Genomic DNA, 26,956 nt, shown 5'->3' on the forward strand with positions numbered 1-26,956 from the left:
CTATATTTTATTTTCAAAACTTAAAGTGGTATTAAAGTCTCCTTTTTGTGTTACATATATCTACTGCTAGCAAGTAGTAGATATATGCCCCAATATTTTTTTTTTTAAATGTAAAAAAAGTTGCAAATTAAGTAGTAACTGACCTGTGTCTGCGCCGCTCGCTCCCGGGCTGCAGAACGCATCTTCCCGAACGGCCGTGCAGGAGGAAGTGTGTGCGGGCGCATGCACACTCGATATCACAGGAGGGGAGAAGCACGCAGCTGGAAGCATACACCACGCAGGACAGACCCCATGGTAGACAGGAAGACATAGGAGTCTGCGCTGGATCAGAGAGCAGCACCAGCGCTGGAGGGACTGTTGGAAATGAGTAGAAGGAAGATGTTTGCATCAACAGGCATCACTTAAGTAAGTACTTAAAGCAGCATGGGTTGGGCCTTCAATGTCACTTTAACATAAGTTTAACTGAAGCGAGAAATTGGTTCCCTCATTGGGGGAGTATACTAAAATTGGAACAGCCAGAATCTGGTGCAATTGTGCATAGTATCCAATCTATCTTTCATTTTCAAAACTTAAAAAAAAAAGCTGATAGGTTGCTATTGGCAACTGCTCCAGCTTCTGTTGGCTCCAGTGTTGATAAATCCCCCCCCCTCCCATTAGGGGGAATATACCAAAACTGGAGTAGACAGTATCTGGAGCAGTTGCCCAGAGCAACCAATCCGCTTCTATCTTCAACTTGTCCAGTTAGGGTATGAAAATTAAAGATAGAAGCTGATTGGTTGCCATCCATAGCCTCTCCACATTTAGTTTACTCCAGATTCCACTCTATGCTCCTAGCTTCAAGGGCATTCGTACTTGTAAACTGTATACATTCTTATTCTGAATTTGTTTTACAAACAGAATGTAACGTTTCATCAGCTACACACACACAACCTATTTGTAGATGAATAGGTGTACACAGACAATATCAGCCAGCACGTGCTTATAGTATTATGCAATCGTCAACCTTGACTTTCACTGTGTGGCGCTCTGGCCCGCCCCCTCCCCGGCTCTATGGTAGGCTCGGTACGCATGCGCAGTGCGCTTTGAAGTCTTGTGACTGGCACAGTTGTCAAGATGTGGCGGATATCGGGGTTCCTGGGAAGGGGTAAGTGTGACGGGCCGGGGGAGACATGTCACTTGTCAGGAAGCTGGGGGGGGTCTTTAACCTAGTATAGATAGTAGCATTCTTGTACTGACCTTCTCGAATCACATTCCTTTATAGTGACGGTGTGAGAGTACCTGTCGTCCATAATACACAGCCTATACAGAACTTACGGGAAGTGTATAACGCTGGCCATACAGCACTGTACGATCGCCTAACTTTACCAGAACGATATATTATGAGAACACTGCTAAACAATCCATGCAATAAGAATCAAATCACGAAGGACCTGTACTACCTAATTGATGCTAAATCTAACCCTCACCACACACTTTACAATCTGATTGTACAATATTCTTTAGATCTCCCAACAACTTTGTAGTGGCAGGGCCAACCTGACTGTGTGCAGATTGATTTGATAGATTAGGCAGGTCCTAATATTAAATAGTTTTTGAGTTGATTGTGCAAAGATTGTATGGTCAGATTGTCATGTGCGGTGACTATAATGTATAATTAGATTATGTAGTGTATGGTCAGCCGTGCACAGGTCGTTTTTCTTGGTGAACGTTCATACAAAATCTCTGGTTGGAACTTTTGATAATCCCATCATAGACTTGATGAATGTCGTTGGAAATAAAGTTTGATTTTTAACATCCGATTTTGGAATGAATGCAGCGTTTTCATTCGATATTCGTAAGGCTGATGGGCAGTGTACAACCGCAAATACTGTACAATCGATCGACTCGTGTTCGCAAGCGCCTCGTGCCGAGCCCGCCAGGAAGCCAATCACAGGCACTGAGACATGTTCCCGGTCCGCAGCTGCAGAGATCGGGAAATGTCTCAGTGTCTGTGATTGGCCCTTCACGCTGACGGCTTCACGGCGGGCTCGGCACAGGCGCTTGCGAACACGCCCGAGCCCATCACTACTAACCAGCAGGTTAAAAAACTTTGGTCGATCGTACGATTTTCGCAAAGTTGGTGGCGTCTCCGTACGTCAAAATTTGTATGATTTATACAGCTCGTGCGCAGACGAAAATACGTGCGGCCGATTACCGCAGTTCGTCCAGTTGCTTTTTTTGTAATTTACTGCAGATTCAACCTTGCGATAATCGGGGCAGGATGGGACCGCCGTATGAAAATCGTACAACGGTTCGATCATTGAACCAAAAGTTTTGTCCGATGATCGCAAGGTGTATGGGCAGCTTGAAGCTGGCCATACACCTAAAGATTATCTGCAGACTTTCTGTGGTCAGATGGAAAAAGTGCAACGGATTCCTCCATCTATACTAAACCGTGGGTGAGTGGAATTTCCCGCTGGGCCAAGCTTCAGTATCTTGCTAGTCGGCACTGCTGGCTGTCAATATACCTGAACAATCTGATTGGGTGCAGGCATTGTTCTGGTCTTTTGACAGGCCGCGGTGCCGACTAGCAAGATACTGAAGCTGACGGCATTCATTGTTTGTGCGGCTGGGAATTAGGAACAAAGTTTTCTTATCAATGTACCTCTGTAATGTCGCCAGGCAGACAGTTCAGTCCGGTGACATTATTGGTGATGCTCGATAAGCCTTTACGTATTTCGGTTTAGTATCAGGTCTCCCTTTATTCCCTTTTTGTTTAAGCAAATAGTTTTTTGTAAATCTGTTGCAACATTTTTTTACTATGAAATCCTGGTATTAAAGCACTTCCGGTTACAGGCTGACAACGCTAAACCATGAAACCACTAAACTACCAACTAAAATTAGTAGAGGTGCACTGAAATGAAAATTTTAAACCCGAAAATTAAAAAAAATGTCAGACCGAAAATATTTGTTTGCTGGTGGCTTCGGGGAAATATTAGAGGTCTAAACAGACCCCTGATATTTCCCTTTTTAAAATAGAAAAAGAGATTGAGAACACAGAGCCCTATATGTCTTTTTCTGCAGCCCCAGTTATAAATGAACAGGAAGCCTCTATACTAAGTGTTCCTGTTCATTCATAACTTGTGGAGATAGTATGTTTACCAGGTACACAATTATGAATGAACAGGAAGTGAGTGTATGTTAGAGTCTCTTCGGAAGGGATCTAAATGATTTTTGAATTATTCAATATTCTCTGCTGATACCACTGCTTGTGGAAGACAATTTCAAAATGTAACCGCTCTAACTGAAAGCCCCTACACCATTGTGTGGTAAAAGCTGGCCAACAATCTGATTGGATGCAGGCATTGTTCAGGTATTTTGAGAGCCAGCGGGGTCGACTAGCAAGATACTGAATCTTGGCCCAGCGGGAGATTCCTCCATCCACACAGTTCATCTGACCATAGAAAATCTGCAGATAATCTAAAGGTGTATGGCCAGCTTCAATCTTTCTTTTCTCCACCAATTTTAGGTGGTGGCCTGTTACACGGGCGATCATTGGGAGGAGGTCCATGTTACACGGGCGATCATTGGGAGGAGGTCCATGTTACACGGGCGATCATTGGGAGGAGGTCCATGTTACACGGGCGATCATTGGGAGGAGGTCCATGTTACACGGGCGATCATTGGGAGGAGGTCCATGTTACGCGGGCCGTCATTGGGAGGAGGATTGCGTTACCCGGGCGGTCATTGGGAGGAGGACCGCGTTACCCGGGCGGTCATTGGGAGGAGGACCGCGTTACCCGGGCGATCATTGGGAGGAGGTCCATGTTACCCGGGCGGTCATTGGGAGGAGGACCGCGTTACCCGGGCGGTCATTGGGAGGAGGACCGCGTTACACGAGCGATCATTGGGAGGAGGTCCATGTTACCCTGGCGGTCATTGGGAGGAGGACCGCGTTACCCGGGCGGTCATTGGGAGGAGGACCGCGTTACCCGGGCGGTCATTGGGAGGAGGACCGCGTTACCCGGGCGGTCATTGGGAGGAGGACAGCGTTGCACAGGCAGGTGGTGGTGGGAGGAGGACCAAAATCTCCTCAATGGCAAAAAAAAAAAGCTGACCTTGATTAGATTAGACTCCTTTGAGATTGCAGTTAGACTGGAAAGGTGTGTTTTAGATCCTCTATATATTTATATACATTGCAGTAGCGTGACTATTACACAACAGGTGTTTTCCCTTTATCTAGAGCTGCTCTAGTTTAAAGAGGAAATACAATTTAAATAACATTCATCAGCGTGAGCTAATATTATCAAACAAGCTTTTCCGTCTGTCTCTTTCTCAGGGAAAAGGTAACGAATTGGTTACTATACACAGGCATCAGGCAAGCACATTAAACCATGCGTTCAGGAAGTGATGGCTCTCATTTGAGATTAATAACCAGTCTGAGATCTGTTCTTGTTGACATTTAAATAGAAATAAAGAATGTGATCAGGGCTGCAACAACTAATTGATAATGATCCTCCTTGTTGATTCCGATTACATGATTCAGCGCCCAAACACTCATCCGGCCCACAAACTCCTCAGCTCTGCTTAGCCACAACCCAAAGCCCCCCTTCCCCACTTTTTCCTCCTCCACTCTGTGTAGCCACTCCTAATCCCCCCGCCGCTGCGTCCTCAACTTTGCAGCCGCTTCTCAAACCCCCCGCCTCATCTTCAACTTTGTGCAGCCGCTTCCCAGTCACCCCCGCCGCTGCTGTGTCCTCACCTCTGTGCAGCCGCTCTCTCCCAACTGCAGGCTTTGTCACTGGTGACTTCTGTGAGAGAGAGATGGAGATGCCAGAGAGGGGGTGGGTTAGAAGGCGCGCTGCTGGACGATCGGAGAGGCTCTGTGTTATTGGGTGTGTGCAATGGCCAGTCTGCTATTGCAATACAAGAAAGCAACAAGCAACTGACTTTTTAGGCCATGTGCTTGAATAGCTCCATTGAAGTGGAAAGGTGACCCAAGGGTCATGTCACCGCATGTCACCTCCAATGTGCTATGGGGACTAGGAAGTTGCTTGTTGCTAAGTTTGTTGCTTTCTTGTATTGCAATAGCCATTAACAGACTGGACATTGCACACACACTGCCTCCGAGCCTCTCTGATCGTCCAGCCGCAATGCGTCCTGACCCGCCACCTCTCTGGCATGTGATGGCAATAAAGATAATAATTTTTTTTTTTTTTTTAAAGATAAACAAAACACCCAAACAAAATGTCAAGTTAGGTCATAGGAAAAGTGTCATAGGAAAGAAAATGTAAATGGCACCCCAAACAAGCTTTGCGCCTGCAGTGCGGTCACCTGCATTGGAACGCCTGCAATCGCCTGCATTGGAACAGTGTGGTGCGCTTGCAAAAAATTGTGCATGCAGTTTTATTCTGAAATAAACTAATGAAGTGAAATAAAATACATTTTTGTTTCTAAAACCCAATGTGTGCATTTTTTTTTTATTAAATAAAAGATGGTATTTAAATATTTTTTTAAATCCGATTAATAGAAAAAATTATCGGACGACTAATAGGTTATGAAAATAATCGTCAGTTGCAGCCTTAAATGTGATGCATGAACACATTAAAAGCAAGTGTACATTGCTGCACACATTCCAATTGGAACACTGCATTCCAGAGTCTTCAAAAATATTTTACACATGTCCAAATGAGAATACAAAACATCCGTGTGAACGAGCAATTTGTCTGGATGTATCCATTTATGTCTGTGATGCCAATTAAAAATGTCTGTTGATTCCTAGGCTGCAGTAAAGCCCATGTTATGCTTGTAAGAAATTAAACAGATGCTAGCTGCACCCCTCACAGCTCTCTGTCCGATAGGAATGGATTTGGGTGCTCGAAGTGACCACTATGGATAGCGCCATGCAAATACTCAGCAGTGTAGAGGTAGTTCACCAGCACTCAATTGGTTAAAGTGCCAATAGTAGTTGTGTTATTGAAGAATATTGTTACGTAGGTTAGAATGCCAACGTTTAAGGGCCTTGCAGGGTTCCTTCATCAGGGCTACACTCGCTGTGTTTGTTTCCCTCATGAAGGAACCCTGCGTGGCCCTGAAACGTTGGCATTCTAACCTATGTGACAATATTCTTCAATAACGCAACTACTATTTGCAGTTGAACCAATTGAGTGCTGGTGACAATTCATAGACGAAGATCTGCTTTGTACGTGTCACTCCCTCGCTGCCTTCTGACGCGAGGCGTTGCGCCCTTACTGACAAAAATGCTGGCAAACCTAAATCGCCAGCAAGCGAGAGCTGACTCACTCCTCCAGCCAGGAAGGAAGCGGAACATGCAAGCAGGTGAATGTTTTCACTGCCTGCATGTGTCCTCCAACGCGATTCTGCTGTTGGTGAATTGTTCCCAGCTACAGGCGTGCAAGGGTAATGCAGTTCCGGGCTGTACTCAACACAGCATTGTGACCAGTGTATCTTGATGGTGCCGTCCAATGCCATAGAAGAAGAGGAAATATCACCAGCACCCAATTCAGCATCAGAAATGAAAGTGATTTTATTTGTGCCAATTCACATGGGCCAGGAACAGCCAACGTTTAGGGGTCTTGAAAGTAACATTGGCTATTTCTGATGGTGAATTGAGGGCTGGTGATGTCTCTTCTTCTACTCCAGGATCACTAGTGTAACATAGCTCTTAGTGAGTCCAATACTCTGTAATGATTTGACAAGTGCAGAAATTTGGTAGAATATTCACACATGGCACAAACAAAATGTTCTATGCCTTGGGGGGAAATTGTCTAGTGAAATGTCACAAGTGATCACTGATCACACAGAGCAGACGTAGAATGCACGTTCTTCCCCCTGCTCTACACTCTATACTGACACTCTATACTGAGCCGTTGTGCTGTGCTCCTGGATCCCCCAGAAGAGCGAGGGACCCTGAAAACCGCGGCGGGGGCGGACAAGATCACCGCTGTTCGTTTCATACAAGTGATCTGATCAGAACCTGCCCTCCAACACAGAACAGATGTTTTGTGCAGTTCCTGAAAGCTGAGACAGGTGGCGCTGTGATAACAGCGTTCCGGTCTCAGTGATTACACAGAGCAGAGCTCTACACTGTCTATGGAGCAGGGGACCCCAAAAACCACGGCGGGGGGGGCCCGGACTAGATCACTGCTCGTTTTATACAAGTGACCGGATGAGATCACTTGTATAAAAACGAGTGGTGGCTTCACTCTGCTTGGCCGAAGTAGGACTAAATGTACAGAAAAACTACTTGCCTGGCGCCCGAAACTGCATGTCCCTGGCGTCGGGCGATAGAAATTCCATACCCCTGTACTTGTGTCCCTTACACTTAGGGTGCCAATTATCCACCTAAACTCTCAATCCTTTTTTTTTTTTATCTAATATTGAATCGAGATCAAACAAATATACATTGTCCAGCAAAATATTTCTTTAAAATGTTGACCAAGAACTTAGTCATCTTGTTCCCTACAGTGGCATCTGACCTCTGCGCTGTGCGTCACTCTGCACTATGTGTCACTCTGACCTCTGCGCTGTGCGTCACTCTGACCTCTGTGCTGTGCATTATACTGACCATTGTGCGTCACTCTGACCTCTGCGCTGTGCGTCTCTCTGACCCTGGCCTGTGCGTCACGCTGACATCTGCGCTGTGCGTCACGTTGACCTCTGCGCTGTGCTTTACACTGACCTCTGCGCTGTGCATCACTCTGACTTCTGTGCTGTGCGTCACTCTGACTTCTGCGCTGTGCATTACATTACGGACCTCTGTACTGCTGACTTCTGTACTGTGCGTCACACCGTTGAACTGGCGGAGTTAAGGCCGGGGCAGGGTAGGGGTTAGGTGGGGCAACTGGTGGCGAGTAACTTTTAAGTCCTGGCTAGTAGCTCAGGACTTGAAATTTTGAGCCCTGGTGTAGTGCATTAGGCTGTGTAAACTAATATTCAATTGATGTAATACATAGCACTTCAACCACCAGTATCCACCAGAAAGGTGTCGGGGAGCTTGGTTCAGCAGGCTCAGGCTAATAGGTAATCATGTGTGCACAGCTAAATAAATATACCAAAATGGAATAAAGGGGCCGCCATTCACACCCTTCGTGATCTACCAGCATCAGCTTTGAGAGCTACTGGTAGATCACGATCTACCTAATGGGCACCCCTGTTCTAAGCCATGGCAGCAAAACAGGTCTCATTATTCTTGCACAGGATCTTGTTTACATGCTTCGTAAATGCTGGCTGAGCATAATGCTCATCATACCAGAATTTACATTATAAAGGGGAGATAGAAATATTTTGTGTAACAACATCAATCCTGCTATATGTTTCTGTTAGCTGATTGTATGTAACATTTTTTTCTGCTATGAACATACACAAAATCAGGTACAGGTAAACACAATTGCTCAGGGATTTCCAGCTTTAAAATATGTTTCTGGGAGATAAGAGTTTGCGATCTCTTGTGTCAAAGTCCTTTTCCTGCTTTACTAACAAGATCTTAAAGGAGAACTATGAGGAGTGCTTTTCACTCACCTCATAGTTCTAGCCGACCTGTGACAATGAGACTGTCACAGGTCGGCTCAGTAGATCGGGAGGTGAGCGAACACATACCGGCGTTCGCTCACCTCTCAATCCTGTCACGGCTCTCTGCCGTGACAGTGGAGCGGCTGGATTCCCCCCTCCCCGCTCCGATCCGCCAGCGCTGACTGGCGGAACGGACGGGGGAGGGGGCGGGTACAGCTGGCTCTGCCTCTAGATAGGCAGAGCCAGCTGTCAGTCACGCAGCTGGGCGGATCCAGACATAATTGTCGGGATCCGCTTTAGCTGCGGCGTCTTGGTATACCGCGAGTTGTAGCTGGCGGTATACTGAGCCTAGGGTGACGAGAGGACGCTAGTTTGTGTCCTCCCGTTACCCTAAGGAGAACTATGTGGAAAAGCCTTAAAGGAGAACTATGAGGTGAGTGCTTTTCACTCACCTCATAGTTCTAGCCGACCTGTGACAATGAGACTGTCACAGGTCGGCTCAGTAGATCGGGAGGTGAGCGAACACATACCGGTGTTCGCTTACTTCTCGATCCTGTCACGGCTCTCTGCCGTGACAGGAAGGGGCTGGATTCCCCCCCGCTCCCGGCTCCAATCTGCCAGCGCTGACTGGCGGAACGGACGGGGGAGGGGGTAGCTAGCTTTGCCTCTGGATAGGCAGAATAACTACTGAAAAGTGTGAAACTCATTAACACATTGTATTTATTTCCTGATTGTTTTGGCACCGTCTCCCGCCTCATAATCCTTAGATGGATGACCATCTGTACCAAGTTTGTAATACAGCACAATGGAGGATCAGTACCAGGGCAATGTTCTTCCTATATAATTACTCTACCAGAGCCGTCTTTATATGGTTTATACAATTAATAGTTTATACTTTACAGGACTGCCATTAAATCATGGGCATTAAATATTTACAGCCATATGGCGTATCCTATGTGTCTCTTGCAGAAGAGAGACCTTTTCTGCTGTTTATGGAGGTGCAGAGTAATTGTGATATGAAGGTCAGGGCTTGTGTTATGGCAGTGTACACTTCAAGGGAAAGCACAGTGTTTTATTATTGTACTTCACATATAGATGTTGGTGCTGCCTTTTAGTGGTTCTCTCTGTTGTGGGGAGTTTGACCTGTTGATATGAACTACTTCTAAGTAAATGAGCTTATTATATTCCAACAAGTCAGACCTGACCTGTAGGCTTGCACCAAAATAAAGTCTCAATAACGTACAGTCACAGTACAGAATTACAAAGCAGGAAACAATGTCTGCTCTTGTCACTAGCTGCCCCCTTTTAAATATATATTTAAAAGCTATAGGAATGCAATTGATAATAATCAAACGGCCAACTAATCAAAGTTTTTAAAACATAACACCCTTTTACGCTATGGCTTCTACAGACTTTTCCTCCACACTGTCCACACTGAGGAACAGACTTTCAGTTACAGGGACAGGAGGAAGTGTCAATGGACTACACATGTAGTGACATGCACTTGTACTCTGTTGAAAATTACAAGTCCCTCTGCCACAGTGGAAGATGGGAGTTGTAGTCTCTCCATTTATCCTGTTAAAGGATCTGTTAATGGATGAAGCCACTGTGCAGGGAGAGCCACACACAGCCACGCCAATTTCAGATATATATAGGATACTGCAAGCATAAGAACCCCGGGATTCTGGAAAGGGGGGAGTCATTTGGTGGGTGTTGGGCTGCAGATGTAACCATGTATTTCCTGAATACGGGTGCAACATGAAACATGGTCAGATAGTAAGTCTTTAACATTTATAAATGTGTCTAATATAACCAGCAAACGTCAGATTTTCTTTTTAGACTTTCAATAAAATGTATAAAAACAAGAGGAATGATAGTTCTTCATGAAAGCGGAGAACCTGCCTGTAGTTACCAGTCAAATTCCTTATTTAATTTTCTCAGCTAAATAAAGATGAAACCTGATCAGTCACTATGGGAAGGTTCTTCAGTTTCGGGAAAATATGTTTTCACTCCACGTTTATAAGAAAGGCCCCTATGTTGCCAATTGTGTACAGTTTACATGAATAAGTTGTGTACAGTTTACATGAATAATATATTTTTCCTTCCAGCCCTGAACCGCTGTCATGCTTCCAACATCCAGGGATGTGTCCATGGAGAGACTGAAGCTTTAAATCCCTCATCTTTGATTCCGCTTGGTCAGAATGTAGGTAGTAAAAGGTAAGTTAAAAATATAGATGTTCTTAAAGAATACCTGTAATAGACTAGGGACTAGGGTTGCACAGATACCAAGTACAGTACTCGGTACGAGTACATGTACCGATACTTTTGAGCTCCAAGACTACACTAGAGAAAAATTCAAAAATTAGGAGGCAGCTGTCATTTGCAAGGAGCACACGGAGCTCCCGGGATTTGTACATCTCTGTTTTAATGTACGATTTTGTTTTTATAAATATAAATAAAGGGATGCACAGATACCAGTTTTGCCAGTACTGGTACTTGCCGAGTACTTACGAGTACTGATACATTTTTGTTTATTGTCATGTGACAGTTTTTCTAAAACAATACAGACTAATGATTTCCGGACAGTGGTGGAGTGCCAGAGCCAGGTCCCAGCTGCAACCGCTGCATCCCTGGTAGTTCTCATGAAAATGCCAAGTATCTGCACTGGTACTTGAAAAGTATCTGTGCATCCCTACAGGGACTTCCATATGTATGTAAGTGCCAGTACCTACCTCCTGTTTTCTTGGCTGGCTCTGCAGTGTGTTGCTAGACCCTTTCACATTATCTATGGAAATGCAGACTTTAACCCCTTCATGACTGAGCTTGTTTTTAGTTTCTGTTCGTAAATGACTGACACACTTTTGACATTTTTGATCAGAACATAGGCATGCAACTCCATCCCCTTCCTGTAGGTTCTTGAGGCTCTGACATTTGCATTGTGCAATACAGATTGGACCTTGAACTATGGGATTGCTCTAGTGATTCTGCCATTAAAATGGGGATTTGTACTGGTACTTTAAGCCACCTGCTTTTCTATATGTTTTTCTACTTTTTTTATGCTTTGGCTTTAAAGAGAAGCTGTCACCTTGTCCATTCACCAACACAGTGCCAGCTATCTCCTAGGCAGTCTCTTCTTATTGTTTTGACATGCAGTTTTTACTGCAGCTGACCTCTGATTAAGCATTTATTTCTATGTTTAGTTTGATTTGCAATTTTTATGGCATGTTTACTTTAACCCCTTAGTGACCAGTGATGTCCATAGTACGTCACTGGCAGCAGGCCCGTTTAAACTATGGGACGTTCTATGGGACCGGGAGCGGTGCATATTGCATCACTTCCGGTCCCATAGCTGTCATTACTCGGCTCCTGAAGTCCATCAATAAACTATTGAAGGGCAATCTGCACCTCAATAGCTTATTGTAAGCTTATAAGTGTAAAGGTGATACTAGGGGGTCTTTGGACCCCCAGTATCACCTTTAAAGAGTACCCATCACCACCGATCTGCTATCATATGAGGGGCTTGTAAGCCCCCGTATGTGATGGCAATTAAAGTAACAAAAACAACAATTTTTCAAAATAATATCAAATTCAATTTTTAACGTAAACATGCATCGGATGCGCCTTACGTATGAAAACAACGATCGTGCCACACATGTTGGGTATCGCCGCACACGCCAGAGTGAGAGCAATAATTTTAGGGCCAATATTTATGTGCATTTCAAAACTCATGACCTGTAGGAGCTTTAAAAGCGTTGTGTCTGGACTTATTGGGGTATTGAATTTTGTTGCCGTTTCACAGACGCACACAATTTTTAACCTAGACCATGTTGGGTATCTAATTACTCATTGTAACCTCATCTTTTATATTTTGTTAACAAAATGGGTATTTTATTGTTTTTTGCAGCACTAACTTTTAACTTGAGTGCATTTTTCACAAAATTTTTGGGTTTGATAATACGTTGCGCTAATATCGCGCAAATAAAAATTTGCAACAGCTACCAATATATAATGTTTAGGGGTTTGAAGTAATTTTCAGGCCTAAAATGTGGATTATAACATGGGTTCAAACATTTTTTTTAAAAAAGGCTTTGGTTATTAAGGGGTTAATACATGAGCGATTCATTTTAAGACGGTCACTAAAACAGAAATAATTACAGGTTTTTGAGCAGAGCAAAAAAAAACTGAACATAGGTGCCCTGTTCTGATAAAAAAAAAAAAAAAACCATTAGGTTATTCTTACATTCTAGCCTTAGTTTATCTGTTTGAACTTCAAGCCAGCATTTCATCAGCATGCCACTGAAGACAGTAGCAGATAAATTTGGGCTGTTTTTGATGTCAATCAGCTTGTTTTCATGGTTTGGTAGCTCAGAGTCGCATGTTAAGTGTCATAGCAAGCTGTAGTCTGCTTCATTGCACAATGTAATTTTAGTAGAGTAACAGATGTTTATATTCCATTTTCAGTGATGAGATCAAGAACATTTTATGTGTTCAGACAAAAACATGGTATTAAAAAGCTGACAGATATCATTGTACAAAACAACCGTGGCACCTTCACATTACTGAATAAATCACAGAGCTATCAGTAAATACACTTCTCTATGGTTTTATTTGTTGATATTCAGGAAGTGGGCCATTCGCTAAACATAGATTTCTTCATAGACTCTAGCAGGGATTAAAGCTCCTCCACATTGGCTAATGGCTATATACACCCCCTTCTATAATTGGCTCTTTCCTGTTCCCCTGCAGGCCTCCTATTGCTTAACGTATCCTCCCTCCAAAGGTCCACAAAATTAAAGTGCAACTATGCTTCTATGGAGACAGTCTTGGGATAAATAGAGAAATGTTCAAGTCATGGAGAGGATGTTGAGCCTGTCTCCCTTCAGAGAAGATGATAGTCTAGTGGGCTAGAGGAGAAGATGCTATTACACTTACATTCCTTCAACATTGGCCACAAGTCTGAGGTCCTGAGCCTCTTCTGAAGAGAAGATCAGGGTACAGATTGACTGATACCCCCTTTCAGCCGTAACCAAGCAACCAGATACTGACAATTTCAGTCATGTGATTAGCACTGAAGGGATTCTATAGTGACATTTTCTCCAGGGCGAGTAAATAGTTCACCTCTTCACAAAATCTTTTGTGTTAATTCTAGCAAGACTGGTAACATAACTTTAACGTTTCAGTTTACGTCCACTTTATAAGCTGCCGAGCATTAGCAATCCTCACTGCATTGCGATACAATAGTATTCCAACCCAACTGACCAAAAAGAAATGACAAGTAGATAAGGCAGTGCATTTAATAAAAGAGCAGGCTTGCATGTCAGTTGGCAAGATGAAGAAAATTATTTTTCATATAAAAGCTTAGTAGTGTTAATTGTCATTCCTTGCCGTGTAGAACTGCAACTCTGCCCAAGCTGATTGAAAACAATATGTTTGTGGGTAATTGGTTTTACCTCAGAGGTTGTTCAGTGGGAGCACAGATCATGCTTCCCGACTTAGATAGCCACAATAGGGAGAAACTACAAATTGAATTAAATACAGTCGTGAAAATTGTGAAAGTCACTTTTAGGGTCCATTCACACCATCTGCAATTGGAGCTGCTCTAGCCGTCGTTTCAAGCTCAGCCGCAATGCAAGACAAGGCAATTTGCCGTAGTGGTAGGAACACGGTGCTGTGCGCTGAAAAAAGTAAGACATGCCTTATGTTTTTTCAAAGCAGCAGGATGCGACTTGGGTACAACTGTCTCGCATCCCGGTGTGCCTGTAGAACAGTGGTTCTCAACCTGTGGGTCGCGACCCAAAAGTGGGTCGCAAGCCACAGTTGAGGGGTCGCCATGTGCCTTGTGTTTTGCTAGGTAAAAGACTCCTTAGCCTCCTCCTAGCGCAGCAGTGGCAGTTCTCCTAGATGGCGCTGCAGCAGCGGCGCCCAGAGGGGATCTGAGAGAGGGGAGCAGGCAGGAGTGCCTATCACCAAAGAGCCACACTGTGCACCACAGAGCCTGCACTGGGCGCCACCAGAGAGTCCCACTAGCTACCTGAGAGCCCGCATAGCCTCCTGAGAGCCCCCACAAATACTAATATTGGTGCATCCCTAAATTTTACCGTTGGGGGTCACCACAACTTGGCAAATGTTACCAAGGGGTCCCGGCGCTAGAATGGTTGAGAACCACTGCTGTAGAACTAAATGAAATTTAACTTGTGACATTTTAATACATTTCTAACCAAAAAAAACTAAGTACACAGGGCAACGCACTGGGATCAGAGCTTCGGCACTGTTCCGAGGCACCGTGTGAAATTAGTGCAGCGCCTGGTGTGAATGGGTCCTAAATGTTAAAGGATAATTAAAGCCTCTGGTTTTTTTTTGGCATAGATCTACTGCTAGCAAGCAGTAGATCTATGCAAAAAATGTTAAAAAAAACAAACACTTCAACAGAGGTTAATACTCACCTGTGTCTTCCCCGCACGCTCCCGTCCGAAAATGTGAAGATCCTAGGGCGGCCACAAAGCATCTTGGGACGGGTGCATGCGCAGTTCACATTTTCGGCCGGGACGCGAGGAGAGACACAAGGTAAGTCTATGGACGCGTGCACCCGCATGCAGACTATGTGGGACAGTAAGTGCCAGCAAGGACAGAGGGGTCAGCCCTGGATCGGAGACCCACCGCAGCGTTGGAGGGACAGATGAAAATGACAGGAAAGAAGATCAGATTAAGAAACCTCATTTAAGGTAAGTGCTTTCATAAACATTGGGGGAGGGGGAAAAAATTGACTTTAATGTCCCTTTAACTACAAGGAATTTTGCAGTAACAATTGCTGAGAATACTTTGTAGATTTCCTTTAGATGTTTCTCTGTGTTGCTCATTAGAGACTGTTGCAGATCTGTTTTGATTGTAGCAGATTTGTATAGAAAATAACATGATTGCACTGTTGTGTAAGAACAGGTTCTTCTCTGCCAGAGAGCAAATTCCAGCGGCACCACCCCTGTGACAGGTGACATCGGATACTACTGGCCATGTTGTTTCAGATGCTGACGTAGTTTTCAAGGTTATCTAGGCACAGTTTTTAAGCGGGTTTTGTTTTTTTACCATCTGCAAAGAAATGTAGTTGCTGAGTGATCTAAATCTTATTTCTTTGTCAGTAATCTTGACAGGTTGGCCTGTTGCTGTGAGTAAGCATAGTTAGATCAGATAAGGATTTGGTTTAGGCCCATTCAGTCTGTCAAATTCTAAATGACAACTCCCTGCAACAAAAGAGCTATTTTACTCACCTCTCCAGCGACCCATGTCTCCCATCTTCGCCCCTTTTTATCGTTGCAGCTTCTTCAGGATTTTACATGTCCACGATTTCCAGATGCCTCTGTTCCCTGCCATGTTCTGTGGTTCCATCCTTGATCCCTACTTCACTGCTGTGTCCTGTAGTGGCATCAGTTGAATTAAGGAACCACTGTGCATGGTGAGGGACAGGGGCATCTGACACTCCCAGAAGTGTCGAATGCTTTAGAGTGTGGTGGAAGCTACATTGCTGAAATAGCGCCACGGTAGGAGGCACAGACCTCTGGAGGTAGGGATGACAAATCTTCTTCTGTTGCAGGGAACTGGCATTTAGTTTTGGAGGGGTTGACAGACTGGCTGGATCACTTCAAACATTACTTATTTTCAACTTTGCAGAGCTGCAGTGGGGTTCTGGGCGCTAAAATGCTCTTTGTATTTCACCTACCTTTCACAACTGATCTCTGCCCAGCAGTACAGGTACAGAGTAGTGATGGGCTCGAGCGTGTTCGCAGCTCCACGTGCTGAGCCCGCCAGGAAGCTGACAGCGCCAATCACAGGTACTGAGACATTATCCTGGTCCACAGCTGCAGAGATCGGGAAATGTCTCCGAGCCTGTGATTGGCGCTGTCAGCTTCCTGGCAGGCTCGGCACGTGGAGCTGCGAACACGCCCGAGCCCATCACTAGTACAGAGTACTTACCTCGTTGGGGAGGAAGCAGCATGGGAATGTGTCATCAGTCAAGGTATAACTGCACTGCCACTGCACTGACCACCATAGCCACTGGCCATCTATCCATGGGGAGTTAAAACAGTGCCACTGACCAGCGGGGTCGGTTTAAAATGCTCTCCTGACCACCAATGCGGTAGGGGCTTCAAAATCATTGCACTGCCCGCCAGTGCGGGCTTGGGGGGAATTTTGGTGGGGAAAGGAAAAAAAAACATGTGGGGGTTACCAGCACTGCCACCAATGCAGGGGGTTATTATACCAGTCACTGACGCCAATCATGACTCCAACTTACACTTCACTGTGCATTGTGATACATTGCTAATGTATCGCAATGCAGAAGGTCTGAAATCAGGGGTTCAGGTGTATTGCAGCCCATTCATTTTAAGTGGGCTGCCCAACTCGACGCAGTGCACCTTAATGCAGGAACACGCATTGCTATTGTGCAGTCTTCTGGAAATGTGGGGCTGCACTTGAGGCCCTCTATAATTTTAACCACTGCCCTAGAGTCTTAAGACTTTATAATATGCGAGGCCCTATGAACTCTGGTCTGAGTTTTCATATGAGTGCACTACTTTGAGACTTCAGGTGCAGTGTAGAGGTAGCTGAACTCCCGGCAAAGGGCTAAATACACTGGATGATATGCCCTCTAATCCCATAGAGCTTTAGATTCCCCCTCACTTTCTCTTCTGGTGGCAGTTCCTCTTAGGACAAATAGTGAGGTTGAGCAGGGACACCAATATCAGTAAAAATGTGAAATAGATTTTAACCTTTCCCTGTTCTATCCAAAACTGGAAACAAAAGAGTCTTTCATATAAAAGAAATATATACATTATATACTGGATTCTATACACACACACACAACTCGGACTTGTTTTTCAATACAGAAACCAGATCAGACATTATCCAGCAAGGGATTTCTATATATTTTTGCCCAAGCACTTAGTCATCATATTTCCAGACTCGCTCGGCTTTCCTGAACTTCCTGTCCAGTTTTTAAGATCACAAGGGGCAGAGCAGTCTCCAGCATCTCTTCATCTACTTGCTTGGAGAAGGGAAGAGCAGGGAGGATAGTTTGCCTTGCCATGTCTGTGTGTGTTTGTGGGTACAGACTCCACCTTGATCATGTCAATAAAGAAGATTTAATGAAAGGAATTTTGGAGTGCCAGTGGTTTCTACTTTTTCTTATGGGTTGACTGGTGGCGCCATGCGATTCCACTGCTGCACCCACCTATAACCATTGGGTTTTGTTTCCACCTAGGCGTGCAATGTGATATGGACATATATGTGTGTTTGTGGAGACACACACAGCTTACTAACACACACAAGGGTGACTCCATAGCAGTTGCAGGACTATCACCATAGAGACCCAGGCGGTTGCTATGGGGCCCAAGGCACAGGGGGGCCTAGCCAGGACGAGGAACAAAGGTGTTTTGCTTGATGCTGTGCGGGTTGCCTCGGTCGCTATGGCATTGCAGGCTGCTGGCTGTCACTGGCTGCTGTGAGGAGGAACGCGCCGCTGTCCAGATCGCTGGCAACCTGTCGGTGCCTGGCGGCGGCAGCGTAGGAGGAGGTGGGGCCCGCCGGTGACAGAGGAGGAGGCAGCCAGCGGATCGGGGCTGGCAGGTGAGAGGTGTGCAGGGGTATGACCAGCCCACCTGAGACCCTGCAGAGCTCACCATAGAGAGTCTATGGTGGGCTCTTCAGGGTCACTCTGAGGTGGGCTGTGTGGGATCTCAGGGTGGCTCTACAAGGGGTGTAAATATAAATAACAGGGCCCCATACAAAATTTTGCTATGGGGCCCTGTGATTTACTAGTTACGCCCCTGCAAGGGAACGGAGCCACCCTAAAACATGATATTAGGACCAGTGCTCAGGGGACCAGCTGATTCTGCAAAAAACCAATAGGGCTATTCACAAAAGGGGGAAGAGTTTGGAGAAGGCAGGAGAAGTGGACAATCTAGGCTAAAATAGCTGATTTGGAAAAATTCTCCTATTCATCTCACTCTCCAAATCAGCCATGTTGTCCTAGATTGTTCCCTTCTCCTGCCTTCTCCAAACTCTTCACTATTTAGGCCTTGTTCACACCAAATGCAGACCAGATCTGCATGAGTTTCTGCACACGCAGTGCAGTGGGTTGTGCCACGTTTTTGATGCGTTCCTGGCCGTTTTTGGTATTAAAAAAAATATATATATATTTTTTTTAGTTTAAAATGAGCTTTCAGTGCGTTCCAGGGCGTTTGCATGTGTTTTGATGCGTTTGTATGCATTACAGAGCAGGTAAAAGGTCCTGCTGCTTTTTTTTTACCTGCTCTGGAACGGAACGCTGCGATGTGAACTGGAGTTAAAAATACCATTTGAAATACATTGGCGCAGTTTTGCTCCGGTCTGTAACTGCTCTGCTCTGCTCCTGGAACGCGCTTGGTATGAACAAGGCCTTAGTAAATAGCCCTGTAAAACCTTTAAATATCAAGCAGCAACAACCATTGTAAGTGATAGAATCAATGTTTGAAATAGCTTAAAAACCTTTTGACTTTAATATCGCTTGAACCCATCGAGCACTTGCCTTATTACATTGTCTGTGTAATAAAAGATGCCATGATCAGTCTAGAATGCCATCGCTTTTCAATTTAGAGACTTGCATGCTGAGCTCTGAGCATTCGTAGCAAGTACAGAGCTTGGTTCCGGCTGTCCAGCATTGGATACTTTAAAAACAATGATGTGTACTGCCGAGCAAAAGCAGTCTTGTTAATAAGTGGGAATATATTGCAGAAAACCAAAGCAAAGCTGGTGTTGTGGGTTGAAAAGAAAGGGGCGGCTTTGTCAAAACTGTAGCAAAAGTCTGCGTTGTCCATCCAACGATGAATAAGATGCCAGCTGTCATTTTGTTCCCACTAGAAAGCGGACAGTCGTAATCTGCTGTTACTATCGACAGCTCAGACACTTTTCTTTTCTCCAGACCTCATACATCAGCCCTAATGAGCATTGCACAGAAGGATATGTCTTTATGGATTTTATGTTCTATATACAGCAAAGCTGGCAATTTTTCAGTAATACTGGGAACGTCCATTTCACCAGTCATCCTGCCAGCAGAGCAATAGGTGAATGGCTTTTCAATGTTCTGAAGGAAAGGTCACCTCTTGCACAGTGCTTGGGAGGTAATGAGCAGTAACAAATCAAAAAGCAATAATGGTTATGGGTATAACCCCATTCTCCTGTAAAATGAGAGGCCTGTACTGTTTAATGATCCTGTCCTTGTTCCTCACAGCTCCACATGAATATAAACTCCCCTTAGGTCTGGCATATATTTCCTTCTTACAAAATCATTGAGATTCAGTAAAAATGGTCTGCTGCAGTGGAAAGGAACAGAATGTCCTGGGGCTGCACAGGCAGTCTTTATTTTATATGTTTGATAAATGCGGCTCAGAGTAATAGATTTATGAAAATGGCAGTTGTTGCCCATATCAACTTTGTGCTTGTTTATTTCAGCAGTGCAGAATTGTGAGTGAAAACTGCTATCTGATTTGTTACTATAGCCAACAGTCTTCATTTTCATTCACTACTATTTTCATAAACCATTCACAGGGTTTGTTGTACCCTGTGAATGGTACAATGAGACTGTCACAGGTCGGCTCATTAGATCAGGAGGTGAGCGAACAGATACCGGCATTCGCTCACCTCCCGATCCTGTCACGGCTCTCTGCCGTGACAGGGGAGGGGCTGGATTCCCGCCTCCCCGCTCCGATCCGCCAGCGCTGACTGATGGAACGGACGGGGGAGGGGGCGGGTACGGCTGGCTCTGCCTCTAGATACAATCGTCTTCACAGACAACCAGGGACACTCATTTAGCATTCTAAATCTGCATTTAGCACCACTTCACACTGTAGTTTTGCGCTAAAGGCACGGTATCCACGCGTTTATTGTGCAATGCACCGCAGGCTGGTGTTTGCATTCATTCTGATTGGCACCCCAACACACCTCCCGGTTGGTGTTGAATGCTGCGGCTCCTGCAGACTCCCAGCCCCTCTGTACGGAGTTACACACTTTGTTAAAGGGACAGAAGTAGGTGGCAGTGGGCTACAAGTGTGGTGACATTGCCACATTTGTACTCCATTTAGAACTACGCAGATGAACTTGTCTTTTCAATACCAGATCCTCTCAAAAGATCTGTGAATGGACTATGCGGCTGTGGAGGCGGAGCCCCGGAAATTCACTCCAATTTCAAATAACCCTGCGATTCTGATATGGGGGGGCTGCAGATGTGACCATGTTACACCCTGAATATGGGTGTAACAGGAAGTTACTATTTAAAGGAGAACTATGGGGTCAGTGTTTTTCCCCATTGTTCTCCTTAGGGTAACGGGAGGACACAAACTTAAGCTCAGTATACCGCGAGCTAGAGCTCGCGGTATACTGAGACGCCGCAGCCGGCGCGGATCCCGGAAAAGCACTCACCTCATAGTTCTCCTTTAACATTTACAGATGCGTAAAAATTTCATGAGCTTTCCAGAACATTAGATTGCTCGGGTTAAGTTGTTACTTGTTGAAGCGGCTGCTTCCAGATCTGTGATGTCCACTCAGTAGTTATAACAGGACACGTGTATACTGTTGGTTTATAAACAGGAGGTAGAACCAATAAACAATAGTTCTTCCACTCCCCTTAGTTGCTGTGGTATTGCAGCATTTTGCAGTACTTATTGTGTTATAGTGGGGTAAGCGGAAACAGGACTGAAGGAGGTGGCAGAACATTATATTTGCTGCTTACCAGTATATGTAGAAAGTGTCTTCAGACATTTCAGATTTGTATAGGACTGTCACTTCAAGATAAAGTAGTTTTGCTTCAAATGTCTGAAGAGGCCTCTTAAAGTGTTTCTAACAAGCACGGACACTTTATGGTACATACATAGCTCATGTTGGATTAAACAACCCAATAGTGAGCATAAAGCCTGTGACACACTGCACACGAAGCTGTGCAGAGCGAAGCAAAGCTGTCAGACACGGAGCTTTGCGTGCAGTGTGTGAGCTGAGTGCAGGCAGATGAATGACCGCACCTTCAGCCAATCGGTTCGCACGTAACAACCAGCTGGAGTGCGCATCCTGACATTTCTCATCTCAGCACGCTCAGCTATGCCCACATTCGTAAGCTCACGTGCCAGAGCGAAAATTACATGACACACTGCACGCGAAGGCAGCGCTTCACGTGCAGTGTGTCACAGCCTTTAAGCAGGGGTGGGCAAACTCTGGCCCTCTAGCTCTGGTGAAACTACAAATGCCATCATGCTTCTGTCTCTGAGAGTCATGCATGTGGCTGTGAAAATCTTGCAATGCCTATGGGATTTGTAGTTCCACAACAGCTTGAGGGCCAGAGTTTTCCCACCCATGGCATAAAGCAATTACTTCACAATAGCTGACGGCTCTGTGCGGGTTGTATTGACTTTACCCAAAAAGTGACACCAGATAGTGACTCTTGCATGAAGGCAAATTGAAGTGGCAGAGTTATATTCTGTCTATAAATCTTTAACTTGTCTTCTTTCCTCTTTCTGTGTTTCAGTTACAGCTCTCAGTCATCAGGTGCACACAGGGGCCAGAATGAACAGAAACATAAGAAAAAAGGGAACTTTCAGTTCTGCACTGGTCAGCTGCCGCAGTATACTGTACTGGATGCTGTTGGAGTGGTAAGCGACCCTATAATAATATTTGGGCAGGCATGTGACAGAAAGATACTTGTCACTTTATTCCAAATGCTTCCAACTGAATGTTGCTTCCAACTGAATTAAAAAAAAAAAATGTATCTGTCTGGTAAACTGAGTGTGACCCAACTATGAAATTTAGTGGGTTTTGTGATCTCTAATCAACTGCCAGCTAGGGCAAAAAAAAAATCAAGTAAGTTTTGTACATCTGTCTCACTGTTCATAAATGAATGTATCAATGGGACATTAGCTGTGTGGCTACAATTGGTATGTGTATGGGTACCAACACACGTCTGCACATCTCCTCAGCCAATACACCCAGCACTAGACAAGATAGGTAGGTTTCTTAAAGATTAAAGTGGTGGTGTCTGTTTATACACGCAAACACTTACAAAAATGGCGTGGCAGCCAAATTGCTGTTAAACATAGAGTAATGCGGTGGTAGTCACACTACTTGATGTAGGGCAGTGCTCCCCAACCTTTTTATCGCCGCGGACTGGTCAACGTTTGATAATTTTACCGCGGGCCGCTGGGCCGCGGTAAAATTGGCGTTCAAGTGGCGAAGCAGTTTTGAAGGTTTCATTGCCTCATTAGAGAGCTGGTCGCCGCAAACTATGCAGAGCGGTTTTGGTGTGTGGGAATCACCTGTCCCGATAAATCCATATTTCACCTTTTCTTTTTCCCAAGGAAACTTTCTAACGACGTCTGTTTTCGTACTAATTTTTGCTAATTTGTGGGTTAAATTTGAGCAAACACAATATACATGTACACCAAGCACTGTTAAACATGAGAACCGGTGAACAGAGAGAAGAGCGATACACACCTTCTCTTTACCAAAGCTACAATGCCACTGCCGCTTGCAGCCGCTCAGCTCCAGACGTTACCTAAAACCGCCCCGATATCACGATATTTTGCGCATGCGCGGTATTGGTGTGGCTTTAGGTGATGTCTCTCAGCTCCCGGTTAACCTCTCGTCCTGGAAATTCGGACAAACCCGAGAGAAATACACCACAGTAAATAAAATGGAAATAATGTAATGTTCCTTGGGCGGCCCGGTACCATTTGATCCACGGACCGGTACCGGTCCCGCGGCCCGGGGGTTGGCGACCACTGATCTAGGGAACCTCAAGTGCAGCCCCTGACTTCATCAAAGGGCTATTGGCATTCACCACATAATATTCAGAAAAATGCCATATATTGCAGACATGTAATGAAATGGTTATTGGCATGCTGCAAGTGATGGTCATAGACTGCAGACATCCTATAGGAATTGTTAGAGAGTTGGGACACGCTTCAGGAAACTGTCATAGACGTCTGGTCACAGAACCTCCTGGTCTCACTACTAGAGATGAGTGCTATCCGCAGCCCCTTTACAAATCAGTGCTTTCAAATTTCTGCTCCCAATAGCTACCTTTAAAAATTCCATGTGCCATATTTGGTATTTCTCTCAGCAAGATCAATCCTAAAAAAAAAACCAACATAAAAAGAGAAAAGGGATGGACAGCACAGAAAAGGAAGGTAGCACAAAAGAAATAAACCAAACCATTTAACCATTAGAAGTCAGCCAGTTAAAGAAAATATTTCCTTCAGTGGCTTAAAGGAGAACTAAAGCCAAACCTTTTAATTTTTTTTTTTTTAATTTTTTTTATTGGCGTTAGCCCTCTTTTATGTCAAAGGAGTTCCTTTTTTTCTGATGTACTCCTGTGACCCAATTCTGCATGTAGTGGACTACTTCCCTCTATTTGCTGACAGTGCAGGGCCATGCTGCAGCCGGCAAAGATCCCCACAATATTGTCAGGATCCACCCCGATCCTGACAGCTGGTTCTGCCGTTCTAGAGCTAGCTGTGCCCTCCCCTGTCTGTCCCTCCCATGAACGCTCGAGGAACAGTGAGGGGAGGGGGAATCCTTGCGGGGAGCGATGACTGACCGCTCTCTGCCGGGAGGAGACCGTGAGCTGAGAGATCAGGAGTTCTTGATTGCTCAGCTCTCACTCTATAGAGCCGGTGTGTGACCTCTGCAGTGTCACACCGTCTCTAAGTATTGGAAAGAGTACATTTTACTCTCCCAAAAGGTGCTCCTTTTAAGTAAGCACCAAGAAATAGATTACTATCTGGAGGGGCCCTGAGGGCCACTTTGTAAGTGCCAAAGGGCCACATGCAGCCCAGAGCCACAGGTTGGGCACCAGAGATCTAAGGTCTAACCAGTTTACTGAGAGCCCCCCGTATAGTGCTTTCATTTCTCCTCCTTTATGATGAATGTAAGTGTATGTGACCATTTTTCTCTCTTTTTTTCATCTTACAGGGAGCCGCTGCTGTGTTTTTCCTGCATTTAGCTCGTCAGGTGTCATTTTACTGCTCCACCAGTAAATCTCAGGAAGACCGGTGCTCGCGGCGTGAAGACCTGTGCTCACGACGCAAATACCTGGAACAGATTTTCTCATCTGTCTATAAGTACAGCAGGTTGTGTAAGTAGAACACTTCTGTTGAAATCTATATGATATAGAACCAGTTTCCGTAGCAGCAGTTACTTTATATTTCTCAATACTAGGGATGCACGAAAATGAAAATTTGTGGCTGAAACCGAAAATTAAAAATTTGTCCGGCTGATGCTAAAACCAAAAATGCCCAAACAGCCTCTGCCGCCGTCACCGTCTTGTTTCCGCCCCAAAAAGATGTCGGCAGTAGGAAGTGGGCGGTAGCAATAGCTAATAGCTTGCTGGCTATTGCTCCCACCCACTGCCTGTTGTCGATCAGCAGAGGAGCGGACGTGAAAGAAAACTTTCTCTCTCAGAGTACCATTTTTGGCCACCGATAATTTGTTGCATCCCTACTCAATACCACTTCTGTCCCATTGTAGCAAAATAAAGAAAAAGAAACTACTTGACCAGCCATGTATCAAACTTTCCTTTAAATGCAACTGTATAAACAGAAAAATACATGTAAGTAGAGCAGCCTTTCTAAGTCACGGTGCCATGGAACCCTGGGGTGCCTTCTGGCTTTATCAGGTGTGCCTTCAAATTTTTGCAGTGTGTCATGCATTTCCCTGCTGCAAGCGAGCCTGCACCATGTCAATGCATGATGCTAATTCCGGGTGAGCAGCATCCAGGACTTCCCCCAGCATTTATAAGAGGACAGAAGTCCATCTCTCTCTGTCCAAACCTGCTCCACCTCCCCCACTTTGCCATGCTGCCGCAGCCGCACCGTGGTGGTGATGGGGTAGGACTCTAATGTGAAAGGGGGGACTCTGATAGGAAGGGTAGGAAAGGATCCCTTCATCAGGGCATGCATGATGAAGGAATCCTGAGTGGCCCCGAAACGTTGCTTTGTGACGAGATGTGTGTACATCAATAAAATGACCAGTCGTTGAAGATTTTACTTTGGTGTGCTGGTGATATACTTTACTATTTGGATTTGAAGTGGCGCCATCCACTATTACTGCAGCACCCACTTTAAAAGGGACATACCAGTAAGGAGTGTGGTGGAAACCTCTTTGGATCTGATAGGATGGGAGCTCCTGATGGAAAGGGGGGAACTCCGCTTCACTTTTTTTTTTTTTTGTGGGGCCCACTCTAAAATCCAAATATAGAATGAGGGTTTAGTATAGATTTTGTGGGGAACCAATTGCCATTTCTTTACATTTACATTTTTTACAACTACTTTTAAACGTTGCCGTGACTAGGGATGAGCCGAACACCCCCGTGTTCGTATTCGAACCGCCGAAATGTTCAAGTTCGAACTCAATGCAAGTGTATGGGGGTCGAATGTTCGACCCCCATACAGCTGCCGGCACATGTGGCTGCAGGGGCCTGTGTCCCTTCAAATCCCCGCTGTTCCCCCCCGCCTGTGTTGGTGAAGGCAGCGGGAACACAGACCACTGCATTGCTCCGCTGCCCCAGTACCTTTGCTGCTGTCTTCCCCTAGTCCCTCGGCTTCTCCGTTCGGCCGCGGCACCTGTGCCCTGCCCCCCTGCCTCCTCTTCATTGCAGGCTGGGAGCCATACCCAGCCTGCTATTGGATATTGTAAAATGCAATAGCAAGCTGTCTATTGCACCTGCCTGCTGTAAATCAGCATGGGGGGACCTGATAGAGAACTTTCTCCTTCAGGCCCCTCCTCCGCTGAGCCCTGATCGGGCAAAGTCTTGCACCTGACCTGTGGTCAGGTGCAAGACTTTAACAAATCAGAGCTTCAGTGGGCATTTTGTATTATGGAATGTCTGTGGTCGAACAAACCGCGAACATCCCATAAAGTTCGGCGAACGCTCGAACTGCCGATGTTCGATTCGAACTCATGTTTGAATCGAACACTCGGCCCATCCCTAGCCTTCACTAAAAGCAGAATTGAGAAAAACCCTCTCCTAAAAATAAAATTCACCCCCACATTTATCAATCTCCTTGTTTGCGGTACTAGCTGTAACAAAGCAACAATATTTATTGAGCATATAATATGCTATGTGTGAATAAATTAGTCCAAACAACTTGCTATGGTGAAACAGTGAATGGATACAGTTGGATGACAACATTGTAATTTATTTTATTTCACATTCGGAAATTATTTTTGTGAGAGGGTTCTGTAGTTTTCTATTTATACTGTTGCAATTAAAGGAAAGTTTGCTACACCGCCGACTAAGTATCCGTTTTCTTTATTTTGCTTCACATCTACACATCACTGTATTTCTTCACCTTCATCACACCATATTTTATTCATACCTAAAATCCAGGCATTTTGCCAGCACAGAGTTGGAGATATGGCCATACGTGTTCAGGTT

At 45.1% G+C, this 26,956-nt stretch overlaps 1 protein-coding gene across 1 annotated transcript in view; it reads left to right on the forward strand.

The window, feature by feature from the left end:
• The first annotated feature begins 1,057 nt into the window (after window positions 1–1,057).
• The window catches only part of KIAA0141 (KIAA0141 ortholog), a 46,936-nt gene continuing 21,037 nt past the window's right edge, over window positions 1,058–26,956 (forward strand). The window contains exons 1-4 of the mRNA XM_018554428.1: window positions 1,058–1,144; window positions 10,620–10,728; window positions 22,052–22,175; window positions 24,493–24,655. Of these exons, the coding sequence (XP_018409930.1) occupies window positions 1,114–1,144; window positions 10,620–10,728; window positions 22,052–22,175; window positions 24,493–24,655 (427 nt within the window). The 5' untranslated portion in view covers window positions 1,058–1,113. The remainder of the gene's footprint in view (window positions 1,145–10,619; window positions 10,729–22,051; window positions 22,176–24,492; window positions 24,656–26,956) is intronic.

Source organism: Nanorana parkeri, unplaced genomic scaffold (genome assembly GCF_000935625.1).
Source record: "Nanorana parkeri isolate BGI_ZX_2015 unplaced genomic scaffold, ASM93562v1 scaffold158, whole genome shotgun sequence".
NCBI classification, from domain to species: domain Eukaryota; kingdom Metazoa; phylum Chordata; class Amphibia; order Anura; family Dicroglossidae; genus Nanorana; species Nanorana parkeri.